The sequence below is a fragment of the Haplochromis burtoni genome, unplaced genomic scaffold (genome assembly GCF_018398535.1).
Source record: "Haplochromis burtoni strain Fernald_Lab_line unplaced genomic scaffold, NCSU_Asbu1 Contig_12, whole genome shotgun sequence".
NCBI classification, from domain to species: domain Eukaryota; kingdom Metazoa; phylum Chordata; class Actinopteri; order Cichliformes; family Cichlidae; genus Haplochromis; species Haplochromis burtoni.
The window spans coordinates 3,228,939-3,248,522 of record NW_024582373.1 but is presented as its reverse complement, the minus strand read 5'-3'; the positions used below and the strand labels follow the sequence as shown (position 1 = coordinate 3,248,522).

Below are 19,584 nucleotides of genomic sequence, written 5' to 3'. Positions count from 1 at the left end.
GCTCACGGTTAGCGCGATGGTTTGGTCTTGGATGTTTCATTTGATCTTGGATGTAGTGAGCGACGTACGAAGCACAGGGCCCAGGTACCAGGTTTTCCCATAAACAAATCCCATGTTTAAGAGCAAAAAAGGAGACAGGTAAAAATTTGAATTGACAATAATTCAAATGGATGTTTCTTTCTTTCTATTTTTATTTAGAAATAAAAATAGAAAGAAAGAAAAATCAATTTGAATCATTTTTATTATTTATTTATTTATTTATTGCTAATATTATTACATGCTATTATTATTACATTATATATAATTACATTCATGTATGTTATTATTATTATATTTTTATTCTTTATTTTTATTTAATTAGAAATAAAAATACAGTTCTGGAGAAAAAAACTCAACAGATCTCTCCCACAGGGTCTTGTTGTGGTCCTGGTATTCTGTTGGTTTTGTTGTGTCACTTTGACTTTTAGTTTCTTTATGTTTAGTGTTAGTTCTCATGTTTCAGTTTTACTTTGACGGTTTGTTTTTCTGGATTCCTGTTTGGTTTTTCCTTTTGGAAGAGCAAGGCTCACTTTTCATTATTTCATCTGCCTCCATTTACTACATTGGGGTCGTCCTCTCCCCACGACCCTAATACAGCTTTATAAACTGTTTTTTGTTTAGACTTCTTCTTGCAATAGGAAGAAAAAGTTCTTTCCTAACTACACTTATAGATACATGGTCAAAACGAGTTGGCATGACAACCGTGCCCTGCTCGGCCAGCTTCCAGATGTATTTCTTTCTGATTCTGATATTTTTCTTTGGTATGATTCAAAACCACATGAATAAACCACACTGTTGTACTGGGTAATATGTTTCTTCATTAACACACACACAGGCATCGGCAATGTCACAAACACCTGCTGCCATGAATTTCCACTAGAGCAACAAACGTCTTATTCTGTTGCACAAAAATAATTCCCAAGAAATGACCAATTCCTCACAACAATGCCCAGCTATGACAGTATTTCTAATCCTGTCAATTGTCATGATAAACAACATGGTGTAAAAGTGTTTTATTAAGAAACAGAACAATCTTACACTATTGTTTGTAGAAAACGTATATCTAACAACACAAGTATACAAAAAAACAACAACACATTTACAGTTTGTGCATTGCAAATAAAAAAAATGAACAGGATGGAAACCAAACATGGAGAACATGAATGCTGTTCAGACTGACGACAGCGAAGTTGTACGCAAACACATCCTTAATCCACACAATCACGCAGTCACACTTTTAGAGACCTTCATCTGGATTTCTTTTCAATCAACACTATGATGTTTCACAAGATCCATAAGCGATATTTATGACTAATGTAGAAATGAAAATGTAGTTTGTACAAAATGCTTTCACTGTAGTTGATCTTCACGAATCAACCGCTCAAAGTGGCTTATTTCCAAATCTCCAACTCTCAAATGTTAATGTTACACATTTGATTTAATATCAGTCATTTCATTACAATATTTTTGAGCAATGTCACTATTTCAGTCTACTTTCTTTGCTTTGTGTTGCGCATAAAAGTTTCCAAATCGAGTCAGAAAGGCGTTTCTGCAATGGTGCCAGTAGCCTAATTAGCAGCTGCTTTTTGGTGAGAGACTATTTAAAAGATAAAAAATTTGCAGTAATGTGTTAAATCCATTTGAGGACAGCGAGGCTGTCTGGACAGCTAAGTAAATAAACTACCAGAATTAACTCTCTTTGGCAGCTACCGTGACCTACATAAACATCTGCTTCGTGTTTATTTTCGTGATTATTGAAAAGCAGCTGGTGTTTATCTTTATGCTACAGTTACTTAACTGACACACTTGAAAAAAAAAAAAATCAATGACTGACAAATTTGAAAAACTAACAAGTACAGGAAGTGCATGAAGACACTAAAAAAATCTGGCAACGCTAATATGTTTTATCTTGACGTCTGTGGTATTCAATTATACGTTTTGTCAGTGTAAACAAATAAATAATTATTTACAAAACTAGGAAAAAAAATGCCAACGAACAAAACAAGCAGAGCATAAATAATTTACAAAAGGAATTATAGTACAGACTTAGTATAAACATCTTTGGCACTTACTCGTCGTTCACTCAAGTTGTACATGAAAAGCACATTTAGGATGAAAAGAATAAGGAGAAGCTATAATGGAGTTAAGGCGGGTAAATGATTATGATTTGATTACAGTTTATGTTTGTCAAACACTGTATGATCAGTTCAGCAAAAAAGAAAGAAGAATAAAGGCAGAGAACAGCCGAGTCACTCACATCAAGCTGTAGGAAATCACAAACAGCATCTAAGAGGTTGTACAATGAATTTAAAGATGTAGAATAGGTACAATAGTTTTAATTAGATATTCGGTAGAGGCTTTTTAAAAAACAAATAAACAAAAAAAACACATGTTGATCAGTTTTTTTTCCTTTCTCAGCTTCGGCAAAACTGAAATGTGCCACTGTTTCTCCTCCAGTGGATGAATCAAGGCGAAAACATGGAAGTATGCGAAGTCTGATTTACATTGACACGGATTCAGCGATGACGTGATGTTTACTCGGAAAGATTCTTGTCCTTTGCCATCAGATGTTTTCTTTTTTTCTGTTTCTACTTGATTCAGTTATCTGTAGAAAGATGGAAAAATATCTTCCATTACTGCCACATTTACAATTAAAACTCAATGAGCCCCTGAGTCAAAGTGCCAGAGTGCAGCAACAACATTAGCATTGTGTGCGTCAAAAAAGCGTGTCTCCAGTAAATGTGGCCGTGATTGTGAGAAGAAGAAAAAAAGCTGCAGACTCATTTTCCACAGTTTAGCGCTAAGTAGAAGATCTGAAGTCCTTGGATGAACACACAAGGATTTTCACATTGCTTCTGGGGCATTGTTCATGGGCAGGGTGGCAAGCAGAAATATAGCGTGACAGCAAACAACACAGCACAGAAACCCTCTCACCATTACCTTGTGAGCACGGTTGGCAACTCCGGCTTATCTGAGGTTTGAAACAAGATGTGGTTGGTTGAAAGAGTTCTACATTTTTAACTCTTCAGTTGCATTTATGTTATTCAAATGACCACACTGCTATAATAAACGATGTAATTTTTATGTAGGCGTTTGGTGTTTAACACCTAAGCCAATGTTATTAATACAAAATTTCTACAATTTAACATGATCTGTTAAATACGTTTTAGGGACAGAACACATTAAAGCTTAAAATCAGTGGCATCCTAGGACTGTCAAATAACACATTGTCATTGGCAATGGAGCACAAATTTCAAAATTTGTAAAAAACTTTTTTAGAAATTAAAATGATATTGTTTTTCATTAGGTAAATAACAAACTCATGTTTTTAGACCCAAATTGGACTTAAATCAGCCACCAAATAACAGTCATATTTGTAATCTTAATCAAAAAATGATAAAGTGCTTTACTATTTTTTCTTTTTTGTAAAAAAAAAAGAAAGAAAAAAAAAGGAAATGTAAAACTTCACGAACAAAAAACAATAATTATATTTTGGCTTTAAAAATATAATTTCGATTAAAGAGCTTGTGCGTACTGGTGGATTACCAATATATTGAAAAAGTGATTTGGGTAATAACCAGTATTGTTAATTTAGGGCAGCTGTGGCATAAACTTTAGATAGAGTTGTGAGCTAATAAATAAATCTAATAAACAGATTCAGTTAGTTTAGCTTATTTTGTTTAAAACAAACTTAAAATATTACAAATTTTCTCCATTTAATGTTTGCTTACTTTAGTTTATGTAATTATTTACAGTGAAATGGGGAAGGGCCCCACTTCTGGCACCCTTGCTTTCCACTCTTAATATCAATATAGCTGCTATTTTCACTCAACTAGCATTCTTGATGAACTGATTTCAGCTTTATGCAACACTTGAGTTGCTCACACATATCCATGGGTAATTTATAACAAAACAGAAACATTTGTGGTTATAATTTTAAGTAATTGTGCTTACCTCTGCACTCATACTTGAGGTCAGAGAAGAACACCAGCTCTTGTGAGAAGACAAACAAGCCTAATCTTCCTCCGGCAAAGGTCTTATCATAAATCGGTCCCGAGTCAGCCATAATCTGTTTGCCTTCATAGACCACTACCCTGGAAAACACAAGAAAAACTTCCATGTTTTAATGTCTTGAGACTAAAAAGCTGCATGTCATCAAGTGACTTAAAGGAGGCCTGTAATCAGAGACAGAAAAACATGGGCTTTCCTGTTGTGATCAGCTGTACTTCATACCTTATAAACCCGGTCTTTGGTCTGTGGATGAGATGCCACCTGTAAGCTGTGTAATCCTTCCAACCAATGTTTTTGGGGTCATGCCACAGGGTCCGCACCTTAAAATAGTTAACAACACTAAAATCAATACTGATACAGGCATTGCAACACACCACTTTGCATTTAGATCGCAGCCCACCTGTCCTGGAGTGTTGCCCGTGTGCCACAAAGCATTCCTGAGGTATTCTCCAGTGCCAGTGGTCGAGTTCACAACTTTGAGTGAAACCCCAGAGATGCCAAACGCCTTGGATGGTTTGTCCTCCCAATAGGTCTGTGTTATCTGCTTCCACATCACAACGTAAAAGCGCCCACTCGACTGGTAACCAAAAACAAAGCCTGCATAGTCGTCATCTCTGTCGGTGTTCACGTACATCGTTCCACTGAAATCCACAGCGCTGAACTCATCAAAACCTGTGATGAGGTGAGCAAGTGTTACACTCACAGAGCTCTGCACACTTAAATGGAGTTTCAAATATTTTAAAAAGCAAAGGGAAACATATGTGCACTGCTCACCTACTGCAATGCCTGGGTCAGAGTTAGCAGTCTGAACTAACTCCTTGCCCTGATGTCTGACCACCCAGTTGGGATCAATTTGTGTGGTTCCTTTAGGATCCAGATGCACCATCTGGAATTTCCTGAAGTCTGTCACACTGATGGCATTGTTCTCAGGACACACATCGAGGATATCTGGGATACTGTCGTTGTCAAAGTCATCTTTGCATGCATCCCCTCTTCCATCACCTAATAAAGGAGAAGAATATAAAATTATTTTAAAATCATTTTAAAATGTTTCACCTAATTTAAATCATATCTGAAACAAACTATTGAATAGGTTGGAAAAATATCTACGGCAGCTAATGCGAGGATCATAACACTCCCACTGCAGTGACTGTTGAGGAGTTCCTCCAACTAAATATTAAAAATGAATGGAAGTATAGCAGTTCTTCCCAGAAAACTGTCCCAAGTACCACTGCCAAGTCTGATGAAGCAAATCAGCCATCTTCTCATGCTGTGACAACTTCCACTGAAACTTCTTAGTATCTGAAGCCTGAAGTCTATTAGAGCCAGGCTGCAGGCTGGGAACTCATGAGGGAAAGGATGCCAGTGGCTAATGAGGGCCACTGCATGGAAGTAGCTTGCCGTCTTCTGTCATCATCTTTGCTATTGAGCAAGAAGCTCAAACGATTCTATCAAATAAACACTATTTGACAAATGGCAAAGGGTGTGAAAGCATCAGGGGCTTTCTCCTCTGCAGTCTGTTTTCAGTTACAGACAGCTGCACAAACTCCAGGTAACCCTGCTTAAATTGGGCACTGTGGACTAATCACAGGCTAAGGCTAAATGGAATAAAAACTTCACAGCCTGATGGTGCCCTCCAAGGCAGCTCACTGAAGTCATGGAGAATGACATCATCCGTGCCAAGCCGGTCACTGACTCTTTCCACAACCACCAAATTTCACACCTGCTGCAGTGAAAGTAACCGCTAACTCTAAAAGCAGCTGGTAGAGGGCATAGGGAAGAAGAAATGTGAAATAAGTCTGAGCGCATAGAGATAATATTTAAGCAAGTAGTCTCAAAATTTTAACAGACTTTTGTTAATATAAATCTTAAGAATGCTACTAAAAGAAGTACACCATTGAATATTTATGCTATAAATCCAGGCTAAAAATAGTTGATATCACTCATGTTTCAACTTCTTGTATGGATGTGACACTGCTGCCTTTAAGACTAATACATGCACCATCCTCACCATCAGAGTCCTCCTGGTCTTCGTTGGGTGTTAGCCTGCAGTTGTCTCTGTCGTCAGGTATACCGTCGTTATCGTCATCGTAGTCGCATGCGTCTCCTTTGCCGTCCTTATCGTGGTCAGCCTGGTTTGAGTTGGCCACATAAGGACAGTTGTCTAGATTGTTCTGATGCCCGTCTTCGTCAATGTCTTGGCTGTTGTCGCACTGATCTCCAACCAGGTCATTGTCTAGGTCTGTCTGTTGGATGAATACAAGGATCAGAATGTTAATGCAACATCTATTGACTGTATTGGAAAAAGCCATAATTTACAGTGTGCATAGTTTACCTGGTCAGGATTGTGTAGCAAAGGGCAATTGTCACACTGGTCGCCGACACCATCCATATCAGTGTCCTTCTGGTCAGTGTTGTACACATAGGGGCAGTTATCATTCTCATTAAGAATTCCTGAGAAAAAAAACAAACAAATTTATAGTTGCTATAGTTAATTATAGTAGACTGAATACAACATGTCGTCTACATTTTTAGCTATTTTACCATCTCCATCGATGTCCACTGCGCAGGCATCTCCTTCTCCATTGTGGTCGGTGTCAATTTGAGCAGGGTTGTGTTCATAGGGGCAGTTGTCACAGCGGTCACCAACTTCGTCCTTGTCAAAGTCAAACTGGCGAGGATTGTAAAGCAGGGGACAGTTGTCCTGTCGAAGAAAGCACATGCTAGCTAAGTAATGTTTTGACAGTCATGAGCCGAATCATAATGAGTGCACTGAAGAGAACAGATTTGGATTTGCATAAAGTTCGTTTCTGATTTGGTCAGTAACATTAGTTCTCATCTCACTGCATCTCTGCTGGGTTGAGATGTCATAACATATGAATCACATCATTTTCACTTATTCATCAAGCCAGTAAGTAACCCTTTTTGGCTTATAGAAAATATTTCATCATGAGATAATGCTGACCACTCAAAAGGTTGCAGTGACAAACCCTTATGTTAGCAAAGTGGCTGAACTTTCAGGTGCTCCTTACTTCCACAGCGGATGGTTCTACATACTTTGGCACAGTTTTTTTTACACCAAATGTCCTTCATGACACAAACCCCACATTTATCCAGCCTTGTGACCAGCAAAAGGAGCAGACAAGCTGCTCAAACTGGGTGCGTGTCTCCTCCTGATCTCAAAGCCAGTTAACTATGCTACTAGCAAACTATGCTAGCAAAAGTCCCCTTGCTATAGGATTCGGTGGTTTGTAGCTTTTCTTTATGTTTTCAAATTTATCCGTAGAATATGTTTCCTATAATGTTTATGGATTTCTACAAAGGCTGTATATGTTGTTTGCGCAATGGAAATGGCGTAACACATTAATTAACTAGCAAACTGCACATTTATTAGGTAGAACTTGGCCGTATTTTTATTTTCAGACTTTAATGAGACGTGCCTTATGTCAAGGCCAACCAGACACTCACTATAAATCTGATTCATATTAAGTCTCATTTTTATTTGGAGGAAACAAAAAAGTGGTTTGACAATACTCTAATTAGTATTTGAGTTCAAATTTTTTTATGTTTAGAATAGACGACTGTCTTTATATTGTTCTAGCCTCTAAAAGTATGCCTTAAAGATTTGCTTTGAAGAAATTTGTTACTTTAAAAATAGTGGTATAAAACCTCTAGACTTTTCCTTTTTAATGCACTGATGAAAAAAAATAACATTATAGGCTCTTCACTTATGTCCAGTTTAATTAGTCCAATAATTTCACTAAGGTTTACTTTGCTATTAAGCATCAAATCTCCAGTCTGTTCTGTAAGTTATATGCTTATTACTGAATCGTGTTCATCCTTATGTTTGAACATGATGTCCGTTGTTGGCTGCAGTTGGCACAAAGGTTCAATAACAGGATATCACTCGAGTGGTACGACATTCCCCCCAGTCATGCTCTCCGTGGGTGGATGGATTGGGTTTACCATGTCGAAAAAAAATTGTTTGTTTTAGACAAATCATATCCAATTATTGATTTTTTAAAGTCTCTCCACTTTTTTAGGATGCTGCTCACCAGTTTGTAAAAATGAAAAGTTCTCATACCCTTTCATCCAGAATTCCATCATTATCATCATCCTTGTCACAAGCATCTCCTTGACCGTCTCTGTCAAAGTCTTCTTGTCCAGAGTTGGGGAGGCTAGGGCAGTTATCCTGAAATAGTGGCAGTAAACGGTTGACTTTTGCAGTTCAGTTTGGCATCACTGGATTGAATGTGGCAATATTCAGTGAAATACCTTCTTGCAATGGTAAGTGGCATTAGCACCACACACAAGGTTCTGATTGGGCCAGCCATCCAAATCAGAGTCTTCACCACAAATGAAGCCATCTCCAGCGTAACCCGTCCTACACTCACACTTGTACATTGGATCACTGAAGTGGCTGATGTAGATGCATTCGGCATATTTGTGACAGTTGTGCGTCCTGTCCTTACATGGGTTCTCAGGCTCACATACCTAGATTAAGAAAAACAGAGAAGTTAGATGGAATTTCTTACAAGACACAGTTTTCTTACATATTTTCCATTTTGCTGTTTTTTTAAATGTGAAGAGTATTTATTTTACCACTATTCCTGGCAGCTTGTTTTGGGGACTAGCCCTCCAAACAGGGACACCTCAAACTGAGGTGACTGGTTAAAGAAAAACATTTTTCAAAAAAGTGTGGAGCACTTGTGATTTTATGACATGGGTACAACATATATTCCAAAACAACCTACTGCTCTCCATTTTTTCTTCACAAACTATTCACAGCTGCCACTTATTACCAGATGATGAACCTAAAGTTTGAATGCCACTGCATGAGCTCATAGAGCCAAAAGAGACAGGGAGGCCTTTGATCAGAACTGTGAAATGGAGCCTCTTAATGCCAGCAATGAGACAATTCCCCTTTTCCCAAATCAATTACTGTCAATTGGGGCATCAAATCAAAGACAGGCAGCTACAGAGGCCAAGAAGTGACAAAATGCCCCATGAGGGATGTTATGCAAGTAGTGGTCAAAGTGACACGTTTTTCAGTTTTCCAGGGACTCATTGATCAGAAAAGAGATGAAAACCGTTGTGTTCCAATCAAGTAGTTAATGTGGCATATTTGACAAGTCATATTAAAACTTTTAGTAGTTTTGACAGGGTTGGAAAGAGAGAGATGTGGGCCACAGAGACAAAAGAAAAACATAGCTTTATGACAGTGAAATGATACAGTACAAGGAAGGAAAAATAACCATTCATATCCACCTCTCATTTTAAAAGTTTAAACCTACTCACACTGTCATTTTACTTACAAATAGTGGGTCAAGGTCAACCCCATTCATTCATCCCTATATACACAAACCCTCTCTAAAAATAAGGCTTTTAAATCCCCTGAAGTGCTGCTCCAGTCATTTATAAATGTGACATCCAGAAATCCACACATATGCTTATCCAAATCTCCCTGGAGCCAAATCCACATTATATGCTTTATTGTTGTTTGAGTGGTTTCATACCAGTGGTCTATTAAGAGCACTGAAAAAAAAGTTAACATCAACTCACTTGTTTGTTCTTCTTGGCAGCCTCCACACCCATACCAAAAGGCTGGGTGCCCTTGTAGCGCTTTGGACAGGGCAAGCAATGGAAACCTGGATCAGTGTTGACACAACGCTGCATTCCATTCACTTTGTAGCAAACATCAGACACCATGTCACACTAGAGGAGAGAAAAAAAATCATCAGCAAAATACAAGCAGGTCTTTTTATGAATAAAGTGCAGCTAGCTTGTGAAAAATAGTAACTTTTACCTCATTAATGTCTTCACAGTGGGTACCATTTCCACGAAATCCAGCAGGGCACGGGCCACACTCCCACGAGCCATCGGCAGAGCTGCTGCAGTCCACTCCCGCAAAACATGGGTTGGACAGACAGCCATCTGCAAGAGGTTTAGATGATGAAAATGGATACATACAAGGGAAAACATTTAATTTTTACTTTTAATTTGTAATGCTTATCTTAAGTTAATGCTTAATCACCTTTCCAAAATCTACAGTAGCAACACAGACAGTATAAAAATTGGAAGTAGCAACCGTGACATCATCCATTGGTTTCTGAAGGCATGGGCGTGTCTAACTATGATATAATAAGCCATTAACTAATCATCTATGGTTAATGATCATATTTGAACTATAATAATATCACGATTTACAAAATAAGAGTCAATTTTTTTTAATATGACCCAAAGTGAGACCATAAACTCACCAGGAAAGTTTTCACTGAGGTCAATCTTCCCATATACGTCTATTGGATCAGAAGTTTCTTTTGCAACCACAGCTACTGCCATCTGGTGGCTTTCAGGTAGAATGGAGGTTCAAAGCGCTTCCACATTGGCTTCATTTTTCTGAACTGGAAACTATATTCTGGTTTTATGCAGGTTTTGAAACCAACTCACAAAAACTTTCCTTTTATATTAAAATAAGGGAAAGGTTTCTGAGGTTTTTTTGCCAGATTTTTCACTTTAATGCAGTCGAGGTAATCAGCGTGGTGCTGGTTATTGTTAACACAGAATTATTACTAGTAAGGTAATCTTTTTTTTCCCCAGTGTAGCTGGCAGAACCCAGATTTCCTCTTCCATCTGCCAGTCATTGTTTACAGGTGAAGTCACATCGTTAAACAAGCTCAGAAAAAAAATCTATCTAATTATAAAGACACATATGGCAGCACAAGAAAATGGCTGTGCAAAACAGATGTTTGGATGTTTTTTCCATCATAAAGACTAAAACAATCAAGCTGATCATTACAGTCAACAGCTGACAGCAACTTGCACAGTACACATTAGGACATTCCAAGTACCTCAGCTGACTGTTTGCATTACAGGAGAAATCCTAAAATCACTACAAATGCCAGAACATATGTCAGTGCAATCCCTCTGCTACATAAAAATGTTTCAGCGTGGGCCAGTGGATCTGTGAACCCAGTCACCTAAGTAGCTAAAACCATAATGCAGAGTGACTAATGCTCACCAATAGGGCAGTCATTCTTGTTACAGCTGTCTCTGTCGACCGCTTCTCCAAAACATTTCTTGCCGCCGTATTGAGGTTCAGGGCTGTTGCACTCACGGGAACGACTTTTGTGCCCCCCTCCGCAGGTCGCTGAACAGGTTGCCCATGGAGACCACGGTCCCCAGCCACCATCAACTAAAAAAACAGGGGAGACAGATGCTTAGCAGCAAGTCACTTTGACATAAAGTGTTTTATTCATGCCACATTTTTATTCTGTTGTTTCTAAACAAGAAATAAAAAGTTCAGAAGCCTGGAACTTAATACTGCATGAGCGAACATACTGAACCGATCTGGACCAACGTTTGCACCAAGACTGACATGATGACAGTCTGAAACACATGGGGAATGTTGCCATAGGGGAACCACAAGGCACGAGGGAAGTCCGGCTGCTGGGCACAGATGCTAGCCACTGTAACGGAGATGCTGCTTTTGAGTGTTTCCCTTCACAAGATGAAATACTCACTGGGACATGGCTTGGCAGTGCAGCCCTGGGTCTCTCTTCCACTGCCCTCACAGTCTCTGCCTCCCAGCTGTGGCACAGGAGCATTGCAGTGTCGTATTCTCGTGATCTGCCCCTCGCCACAGGTCACCGAGCACGACGACCACGGGGACCACAAACTCCACCCTCCGTCCTGGCGAACTGGGCATCAACAATCAGACATGTCACGCAGCAGTCAAACACATATGTGTTGCGTTATCCTCCAGATTTCCATTATAGTACTTACAGACATGTATAATTTGCCAGAGTTAGGAAAAAAGGAGAGAAAAGAGCACCATATTTTCTACAAGTAAACATTATGCGATGCTGGCGATGATGGCTCACTTTCAAAGATGTTCTAAGACGCTTGAGCCAGTATTTTTGTCATTGTGGGCAAACTATCTTCCAGTGGTTAGGCTGATTCAGTCACTCACACAGATGGAGTGTACTGCTAGCTTCAAGCAATGACACATGCTGATTCTATAACTTCTCAAAAAAAAAAAACACAACACAAAAAAACCCGTTCAGCAGTTTTTGTTTCCAGCACAAATCTACCAAAATCACCACACCTCACTTAATAGGACATTAATTATCAGATTCATTAATATTTTATAATATTGCATGGAAAGCTGCGGTGAGTCACTGCACTGTGGAACACCCTTTTAGCCAGTGATTTATTTGGAGTTAACTGTGACTGGGCACACCCTGCAGCCCAACCGTGAGATCCAGCTCTTCACTTAGATTCATCCACTCAAAGACGGATCCAGATTTATGAAGGAGAAAACTTTTGCAATTCTGAGGCTCTCATCTCATATTTAACTCACTGCTCGGTTTTTCCACAGTTTCATCATCTCCCCCCCCCCACTCCTCTCACTTATCATAACGCTATTTGTTTTAGATTACTGCCAGTGGTGCATACTGTGGTTGAGATAATATCGGTGCAACAGTTACTACTGGATGCCACAGTTCAAATAAAAACTGAGTGAGTCAAGACAAAGCGTTGAAAAAAGAAGAAAGAACAAATCCTCACCACGGCTGTCGCATTTGCCCAGACTGCACTTGCGGGTCTGGATAGAAGGTCCCGTGCAAGGATTGCTGGTTGCGTCGCAAGAACGGCCCCTCTGTTGAGTTCCTATCCCACAGGTCACTGTGCACTCTGTCCACTCTGACCACGGGGACCATCCATCGTCACTGTCCATAGCTGGAACATGTAAATGCAACACTTTTATGCTCCATCTTTTTGCACAGAACAGTAGAAAAGACTGTGAAAAGTTCATAACTGTAGCTTTTATTCTTTATATCAACTCGTTTATCACATGACATCATCTGAAGAACCCACACTAGACATTTTGAGTGTCTGCTAATAAATATGTGGTTCGCCTCCAAAGACATACTGGCTGCAATAGTCCTGTAGTATTAAACTTTAATATGCATGAAATGCTGTGTTTATAGCACATTGCACCATTAATTTAGAATAGCGTGTATAAAATTGCGTGTTTATGTTGTGAAAGGTCCTGCCTACTTACGCAAACAGGCGGGGCAACACTCGCCATCGATAAAGGACGGGCTGGCACAGGCCACAGGAGGACAGGTGATTTGGTGGCACACGATCTTGGATTCCTGCCACAATTGAACATTAATGATATGTCAGGCTCTTAAACATCCGCAGTAAATCTGCATATATTTCCAGATGACTTGGCACTACCTGACAGGTGCATTTGGTGCAGCTGTCTACAACCCAGTCTTCCTTATCGTCAAACAGGCGGCCATCCTGCCAGCACATGTTTTTCTCTGAGGAGTTCTTCATCCTCCCAAGGGCGTCTTTCATCACTGAGTTTTCTTCTGTCTGAACATACAACAAGTGAGAAAAGAACAGTCAGAAATCTTTATGGCACACTCAAGATCAAAGGTGCAAAGCCACTGACTGGGGGAAAGATAGTCCTGCTGATGAGCTGATTCATTGAAAATAGCGTGTTTGAGGTTAGTTTCACCAGGTGGGAAGAAGAAACGCGTGTGTTGCTTTTGCAAATGTTATTCTAATAAAAAAAGATGACATTTGTTTAAAATCAAGCTTGATCAGAACCATTTCTTTTTGAGATAAAACAACACTGCGCTAATAAAAACAAAATCAGCACCAAATGTAGCAACCTTGTAACTTTTCTTGGAATCCTTTGTACCAAGCTATTTCCCCGTCCAGCTCAGCTCATGCTTAGATGCTTTACTTGACTTCAACTAGTCATTGAAAAAAAATCTGATAACTTAAATGGATGAGAAACAACAGAAAAAGACTAAAAAGTTACACCCACTTAAAGAATCTACTCAATTTTTCCCTTGTTGCTGCAGATTATAAAACTCTGAACTTCTTTACATGCTCACTACTTCTTTGAAAACAGCTTACTGAAAAGTGCTGCTTAGTTACGCACATTACCTCCTATCCAATTGGAGACCAGGCTGAGCTCCTCAACACTTGGGAACTATCAGTGGATAAAGTACTGCCAAAGATTTTCGGGGGGATATGAGTGCGTATGTGTGTGTTCATCCTCCTCTTGGAAAAGGGGAGTAAGCAGTGTGTAGCACTAGAATCTAAGACACCACTCGGTCTGGAAGAGCCTCGGGGACCCTTCTCATACCAGCCGTTTCTTTTTTCCCCCTCAAGGTTCATGCCCAGACTCTCTTATTGCTGGGAGGCTCCCAGAGGAAACACATGAGCTGTTTAAACAAAGCCAGACATTAGACTGGACCCCATCACTGCCAGGGGAACACTTCCTATATCCACATGTAACATGTCATAAAATCTGTCTGACTCACGCTGCCTCAGATAGGAGGAGTCATATGGGTTCAGCTGTCACAGGCGACTCTATAAACACTCCTGTGGCTACTCACTGTTTACTTTAAAACCAATGTGGGTTACCTAGTAACCTAATTCAGGCCTCTTTACCTTCAGGCTAACACGCGGAGGGCTGAGTCATCTGTTTTCCTAAAATGTTGTTTTTTTTAAAGAGTTAAATATTTCTTCCATCACACCAGAGCCACCAATTTTACATTTACTGGCCTGTAAAGTTCAACAAAACAGACAGTAACCCTCTCTAAGACAAATGAAAGTGTTGGCTAGGGTTGATTTATGTGATTTAACTCACCACTTTTTGCAATCCGTCAATAAGGTTGCTGACGACAATGCGCAGGCCTTTGAGCTCCTGGAACATGGTGCTGAGCTCCTCACAGGAGCGTTCACACATTTCTGCGCCCACATCATCCGTCTTCTGACCTATAACGTTTGTAGTGATGGAAGGACTCACGTCCACAATTTCCCCGCTCTCACTCACAATATTGGCATCATCTGGAAGAGCAAATAGCAGATACCAGGGCAAATGGAGGAAAAATAACGCAGGCTGTTGATGGAAAACATGTTTGAGAGATATCACGGTTGAAACGCAAGGACTCAAACGATTTCCTGTTTTTCTGTAGCTGGCCAAAAGATCACAACAATGGCGTAATTGAAATGTTTATTATGTTCCTAAAACCAGATGTCCAGTCAGTGTCGTTCAATTTGGAAAACAAAAAAAATAAAGTGTGTCTGTTTGAAATGGTGATGGTAAATCTGTCAGCCCGAGATGACGGCAGAGCTGGCTGTGGGAGAACAGGACAGGATGGCACTGCAGAGCAGAAATCTCTGGAGTTCCCCGTGTGATGCAAAAACCATATTGTGGACCATAAACCTCGCTAACCTTTCAAATATGTAACCACTTGTGATATGTACTTAAGAGGCTGGGGGTGGCCACACAGATTTATACTTGTTATACTCTTGTCTTGATATCAGCACAAAAGAATTATGTGAAGAAGTATGTGGGCTGCAGCATTTATCAGTCATTATTAAGGCTGAGGACTTTGTAATAAAACCAAGTGTATGTTGAGATATTGAGAAAGGGACCTAACTTTAAACTGCAGTGCTATTAGAAGAACATAATGAGGCCAAATGTGAAGTTCTTTTGCAGTCTACATCTGACTGCTGTGATCTCGGTAGTCACAAAACCCTACTGAACTTTAATCACATCACAGCTAGCTATACGAATATTCGATGCCCAAAACAAACACACGAGAGACAAATGGAAGCTCCGCAGAACGCCTGTCCTTCAGCCAAGGCGCAACGCGTATCTGCAACTGGTTTGGATCACGCTATGTAAATTGGCGAAGATTAATAGCAGAGCGGGGACTCTAAATCAAGAAGTCATCCAAATTACCCGGTGGTGTCCTACTGTAGCCAACGCAATGTTTTCTTTCCTCTTCAGTCTGCTGGATTCATTCAAATCTCAGGAGGGCTTCACACTGTGTGCGCGTGAGAATGCGTGAAAGCTCGTCTGTGAAAGCAGTTACACATTCTTCTCTCCCCGATGGAGGCTCTCGATTTTGTCAGAGTAGAAAGAGGAAATCGGTTTTAAAAAAAAAACGAGGAGCAAAAACTGGGGCAATTTTAATACTGTCCAAGTTATAGGGTTGCCTGGATTTATGGGTGACTTTCGGCATGAATTTTCCTAATGGTGCCGAACCCTCTCTGGTACCAGCCAACCAGCGGAAAACTTCCAGGCGCTGGTGACATTTGTTAAACAAATAAACTCATTCAGCTGGAATTCAACAGTGCATGTGGTGACAGAAAAGCATCAACTGCATACCGCATGGTGATTTTCTCTGTCACAGCAAAACCAAAAGGCTCAGTTTCCAGATCTGGTGGTTCTTCGGGATCTCTATCTTTTGAGCTGAAGCCAGTCTTTTGTGTGAGCCCCGCTGAGGATTGCGAGGTCCTTCAGCTGAGAAAAGCAACCCAATCAGCCAATTCGTGACTTCATCCTGTATGTTTGTGTGTACGTCTGTGTGTGTGCAGCTGGAGGTGGAAGCTCCCCACTTTGCAGTATAACATTCACTTTGTCTTTTCTATTTTCTTTCCCAGGGTATTATCCCAAATCCACTGCCAATGGAAACAAATGTAAGCATCTGTATCTCCTTTTGTTCACCCTGCACGCTGCTCAACCTCAAGCCACTGCAGTGAAAAGCCTGTTGCTGTAAACATGAAGTAATACTGGGATATCTTGCCACATTTCAGATCTGTAAGCTTTTTGATCCATTAAAAAGGAGATAAATTCATGCAAATGGAGTTGACAGAGAATGCTAAACTGTTTGCCGTGGTCGAAGCTTAACAAAACACAGATACTGGGTGCAGGAGAGTTGCATGTGAAAGAGCTTTTAGATCACATCTGCTAGGTATCAGGCATCAAACACTTTGCAAATATAATTATTTTGACTCATCTGTTGGGTTATGAAAAAAAAAAATCACACAAAAGAGAAAGGGTTTGTCATTCATCCTGGATAGCAGGGCCTTTATAGACCTTAAAAACTAAAACAGACACATTCTTACCTTGCTTGGTAATCTCACAGTCTCTACTCAGCAGGATGTCTTCTATTGAGGTGTCAAAGATGAAGCGCACACTCTGGAGAAGGCCCTGTTTGGTGAGAAAATATGTGTCTCAATCACTTTGACATATTTCAGGCAGGACATTTTCTATACCTAGTGCAAGCATGAGATGGGAATTGGAGCAAACATTTCATGGAAACTCGCTTTTTACCTAATAACATACGTTCCCCCTCATTTCTACACACAAGGGGTAAATTTAAAGTCTAAATTTAGAGTCCTTTCCACACAGAGAAACCAGGGCAACACAGGGAATATGTCAGTCTGTATTTTTGGAAACAGTTGTTTAAACTTTTATTGCAGGGTTAGTGAAGACCACAATTTTGTTTCTTGGACACTGCGAGGGTTGACAAATGCTGGACAAGTAAGGAGTTCCTAGATCCTGGGAAATCGTTCGAATCCACATCCGCTGTCTTACCCTAAAGTGGTTCTCTCGAATGGATCCCTTTGCCACATACATGCGGCTCCCCTCGGCCTTCAGGTGCTCGTAAAATGGCTCATCCAGGATGAAGCTGTCTATGAGGCTGCAGCCGACAAACAGGTTGGCGTTCTCCCCATGAACGTGAAGGGTGATGTTCTTCCACTGCGAGTCGGACAGGTCCACGTCCTCGAATGAAACCACGTTCTGCGAGCCGTCTGCCCAGTAGACGAGGTCCAGAGTGTTAGCGCGTCCGTTGGACACGATCTCAAACTGGCGCCGGCCATCGGGACCCTCCAAACCAATCAGGGTGCCTCGTGAGGAACGGTCCTGGCGTATGCTGGCCACAAACACAAAGCCCTCATTGTTTTGGATCTGATGCAGCATTTGCTTCAGTATGGGTGGGCTAACTGGGGGCAGGTGGTCGAAGCGGATGAAGCGGTAGGCAGGGGCATCTAAGTTCTGGCCCCTGAACTGTTTGGCCCCCAGTGTCCTGCGTGTGATGTCGCTGATTTCAAACAAGTCGAATGATGTCTCATCCTCCTGCTCGCCATCTATACATCAGACAAGAGGAAATGTAACTGGAAAGCTAGAAGAAGAGTTCATGAACTTAAAAGCAGAATGGGAGCAACTGGCAGAGTTTTCGCTAAAACAAAAAACAAAACAAAACACTGGAATTGGTGACTCAAATGGAATAATAATAATTATTAGACAGCAATATTACAATCAATCCATTTACAACTCACCTTCAGTTAAAGCTTGAAGGTAATTAAATGACAACAGCAACAAGAAGAGACTTCTCCTGAGTATCATATCTGCTTCAAAAACAAAGACATAGTTTTTGTTAGATTTGTGCCTCTTTTGTCTTTTTTCCCCATCCTTGGTCTCAAATGCTGCACTCAAGTCTCTCAGTCACAGGATGACTGGAAAAAAAGAAGAGAAAAAGCCACATGCAAATACAGGAATAAAATGATAATAACAATAACTCCGGCCAACGAGTTGTTACACAGTTTACAGCTTATTAAACTTTGCAACATTGCACATCAAATTTTATACCCTGTTATGCAGGAAAGAGTCTTTCAGCAGTCCAGCAAGTTTTTCACATTTATTTATCTGTTTGCACTCTGCAGGTAATGAATCACTTACAGCAGCCCTGGTAAATTTGCCCTGTACTGATTTCTCCTCACATAACATTTCAACGATAAGCAGTGTATGCATTCCTAACCTACTTACTTACCTGACGAATTCAGTATCTTAAAAAAAAGAAATCCGTCAGAGATCCAGCGACAAGAGTAAAAACAAAAAGAGCCGAGGGTAAAAATGAATGAGCAGTGGTATCTCCTGTAAATGCCCGTAAAGAAAAAAAAGAAAAAAAACAAAACAAAAGTGTACAGTCCACTTTGGTTCACTACATCCACAGTCTGGAGGACCTGAGGCACAACAGTGACCGAGGCGCCCTCCTCCCTCCTCTTATATAGGGGCTCGCACAAAGTCTGTCAATCAAGTGTTTCGGGTCTGAGCAAGTTTGAGGTCGGCTGTTTAAGAGACACAATTACATAATTATCTTCCGATTGCGTAATTTTCTTAGCCGCGATCACACGCGGAGGCTGCTAGGGGGATTCGTGACCCCTCCCCTCCCGTTTTTCGCCGAGATGCCCGCGAGCCCCTCCCTCCCTAACAAACCCACCTTCCCACTGTGTCCGGTGCGGGCTTTCTCAGGGTAACACACGCAGGGATGTGGGCTGTTTTCCTCTAGAGGGACGAGACACCAAAGCTTCATTAATTAAATGGCTGCACTAACAGCAGGTGGACTTGATAAGTGTATTAATGTGCAGTTAAGGAGAGCAGAATTGGATTTCAGTCGTGAGGTGGAAAGCCGTTGCGCACTTTCCTCAATAATACTGATCTGTGGTCGATTTTAAAACACCTTTTCATCCACACTCATAAACTTAAAGGTATGCCTCATTTCTGCCTTTCAAGTGTGAAAACCTCAACGCTTGCCAAATGTCAATAATTCAAATTGAGAGTCCCAGCTATGTCTGCAATGTGAGACGAAAAGAAAATGAAAATGACCCTTTAATACAACAGATTCCCTGGAAGCTTCAATTTTAGCTGGC

General features: G+C 40.5%; 1 protein-coding gene across 3 annotated transcripts; it reads right to left on the bottom strand.

Moving 5' to 3' along the window:
• Positions 1–1,849: 1,849 nt before the first annotated feature.
• On the bottom strand, positions 1,850–19,090 carry thbs2a (thrombospondin 2a). 3 transcript variants are annotated; one of them, XM_005915463.3, is made up of 23 exons: positions 18,705–19,090; positions 18,214–18,285; positions 17,468–18,021; positions 16,996–17,080; positions 14,726–14,925; positions 13,294–13,434; positions 13,115–13,208; positions 12,619–12,789; positions 11,574–11,750; positions 11,072–11,245; positions 9,857–9,984; positions 9,613–9,765; positions 8,326–8,544; positions 8,135–8,242; positions 6,595–6,754; positions 6,386–6,504; positions 6,062–6,296; positions 4,825–5,052; positions 4,451–4,722; positions 4,273–4,370; positions 3,994–4,133; positions 2,980–3,010; positions 1,850–2,644 (listed from the first exon to the last, which is right to left on the bottom strand). In XM_005915463.3, the coding sequence occupies exons 2-23, from the start codon at positions 18,278–18,280 to the stop codon at positions 2,641–2,643; spliced, it is 3,558 nt and encodes a 1,185-aa protein (XP_005915525.1). In that variant the 5' UTR covers positions 18,281–18,285; positions 18,705–19,090; the 3' UTR covers positions 1,850–2,640. The 3 variants fall into 3 exon arrangements, with proteins under 3 accessions (XP_005915525.1, XP_005915524.1, XP_005915526.1); XM_005915462.3 differs by having other exon boundaries at positions 18,214–18,282; XM_005915464.3 differs by lacking the exon at positions 2,980–3,010 and having other exon boundaries at positions 18,214–18,282; positions 18,705–19,089.
• Between the last annotated feature and the right edge of the window lie 494 nt (positions 19,091–19,584).

Excerpts from the sequence above, each read along its gene's own strand:
- thbs2a (XM_005915463.3), bottom strand. The coding sequence starts at position 18,280 with ATGATACTCAGGAGAAGTCTCTTCTTGTTGCTGTTGTCATTTAATTAC. Across the intron at positions 17,081-17,467 it reads TTCGAGAGAACCACTTTAGG|GGCCTTCTCCAGAGTGTGCG; the intron begins GTAAGACAGCGG and ends CTCACCAAACAG. Across the intron at positions 8,243-8,325 it reads CCACTTACCATTGCAAGAAG|GATAACTGCCCTAGCCTCCC; the intron begins GTATTTCACTGA and ends CCACTATTTCAG.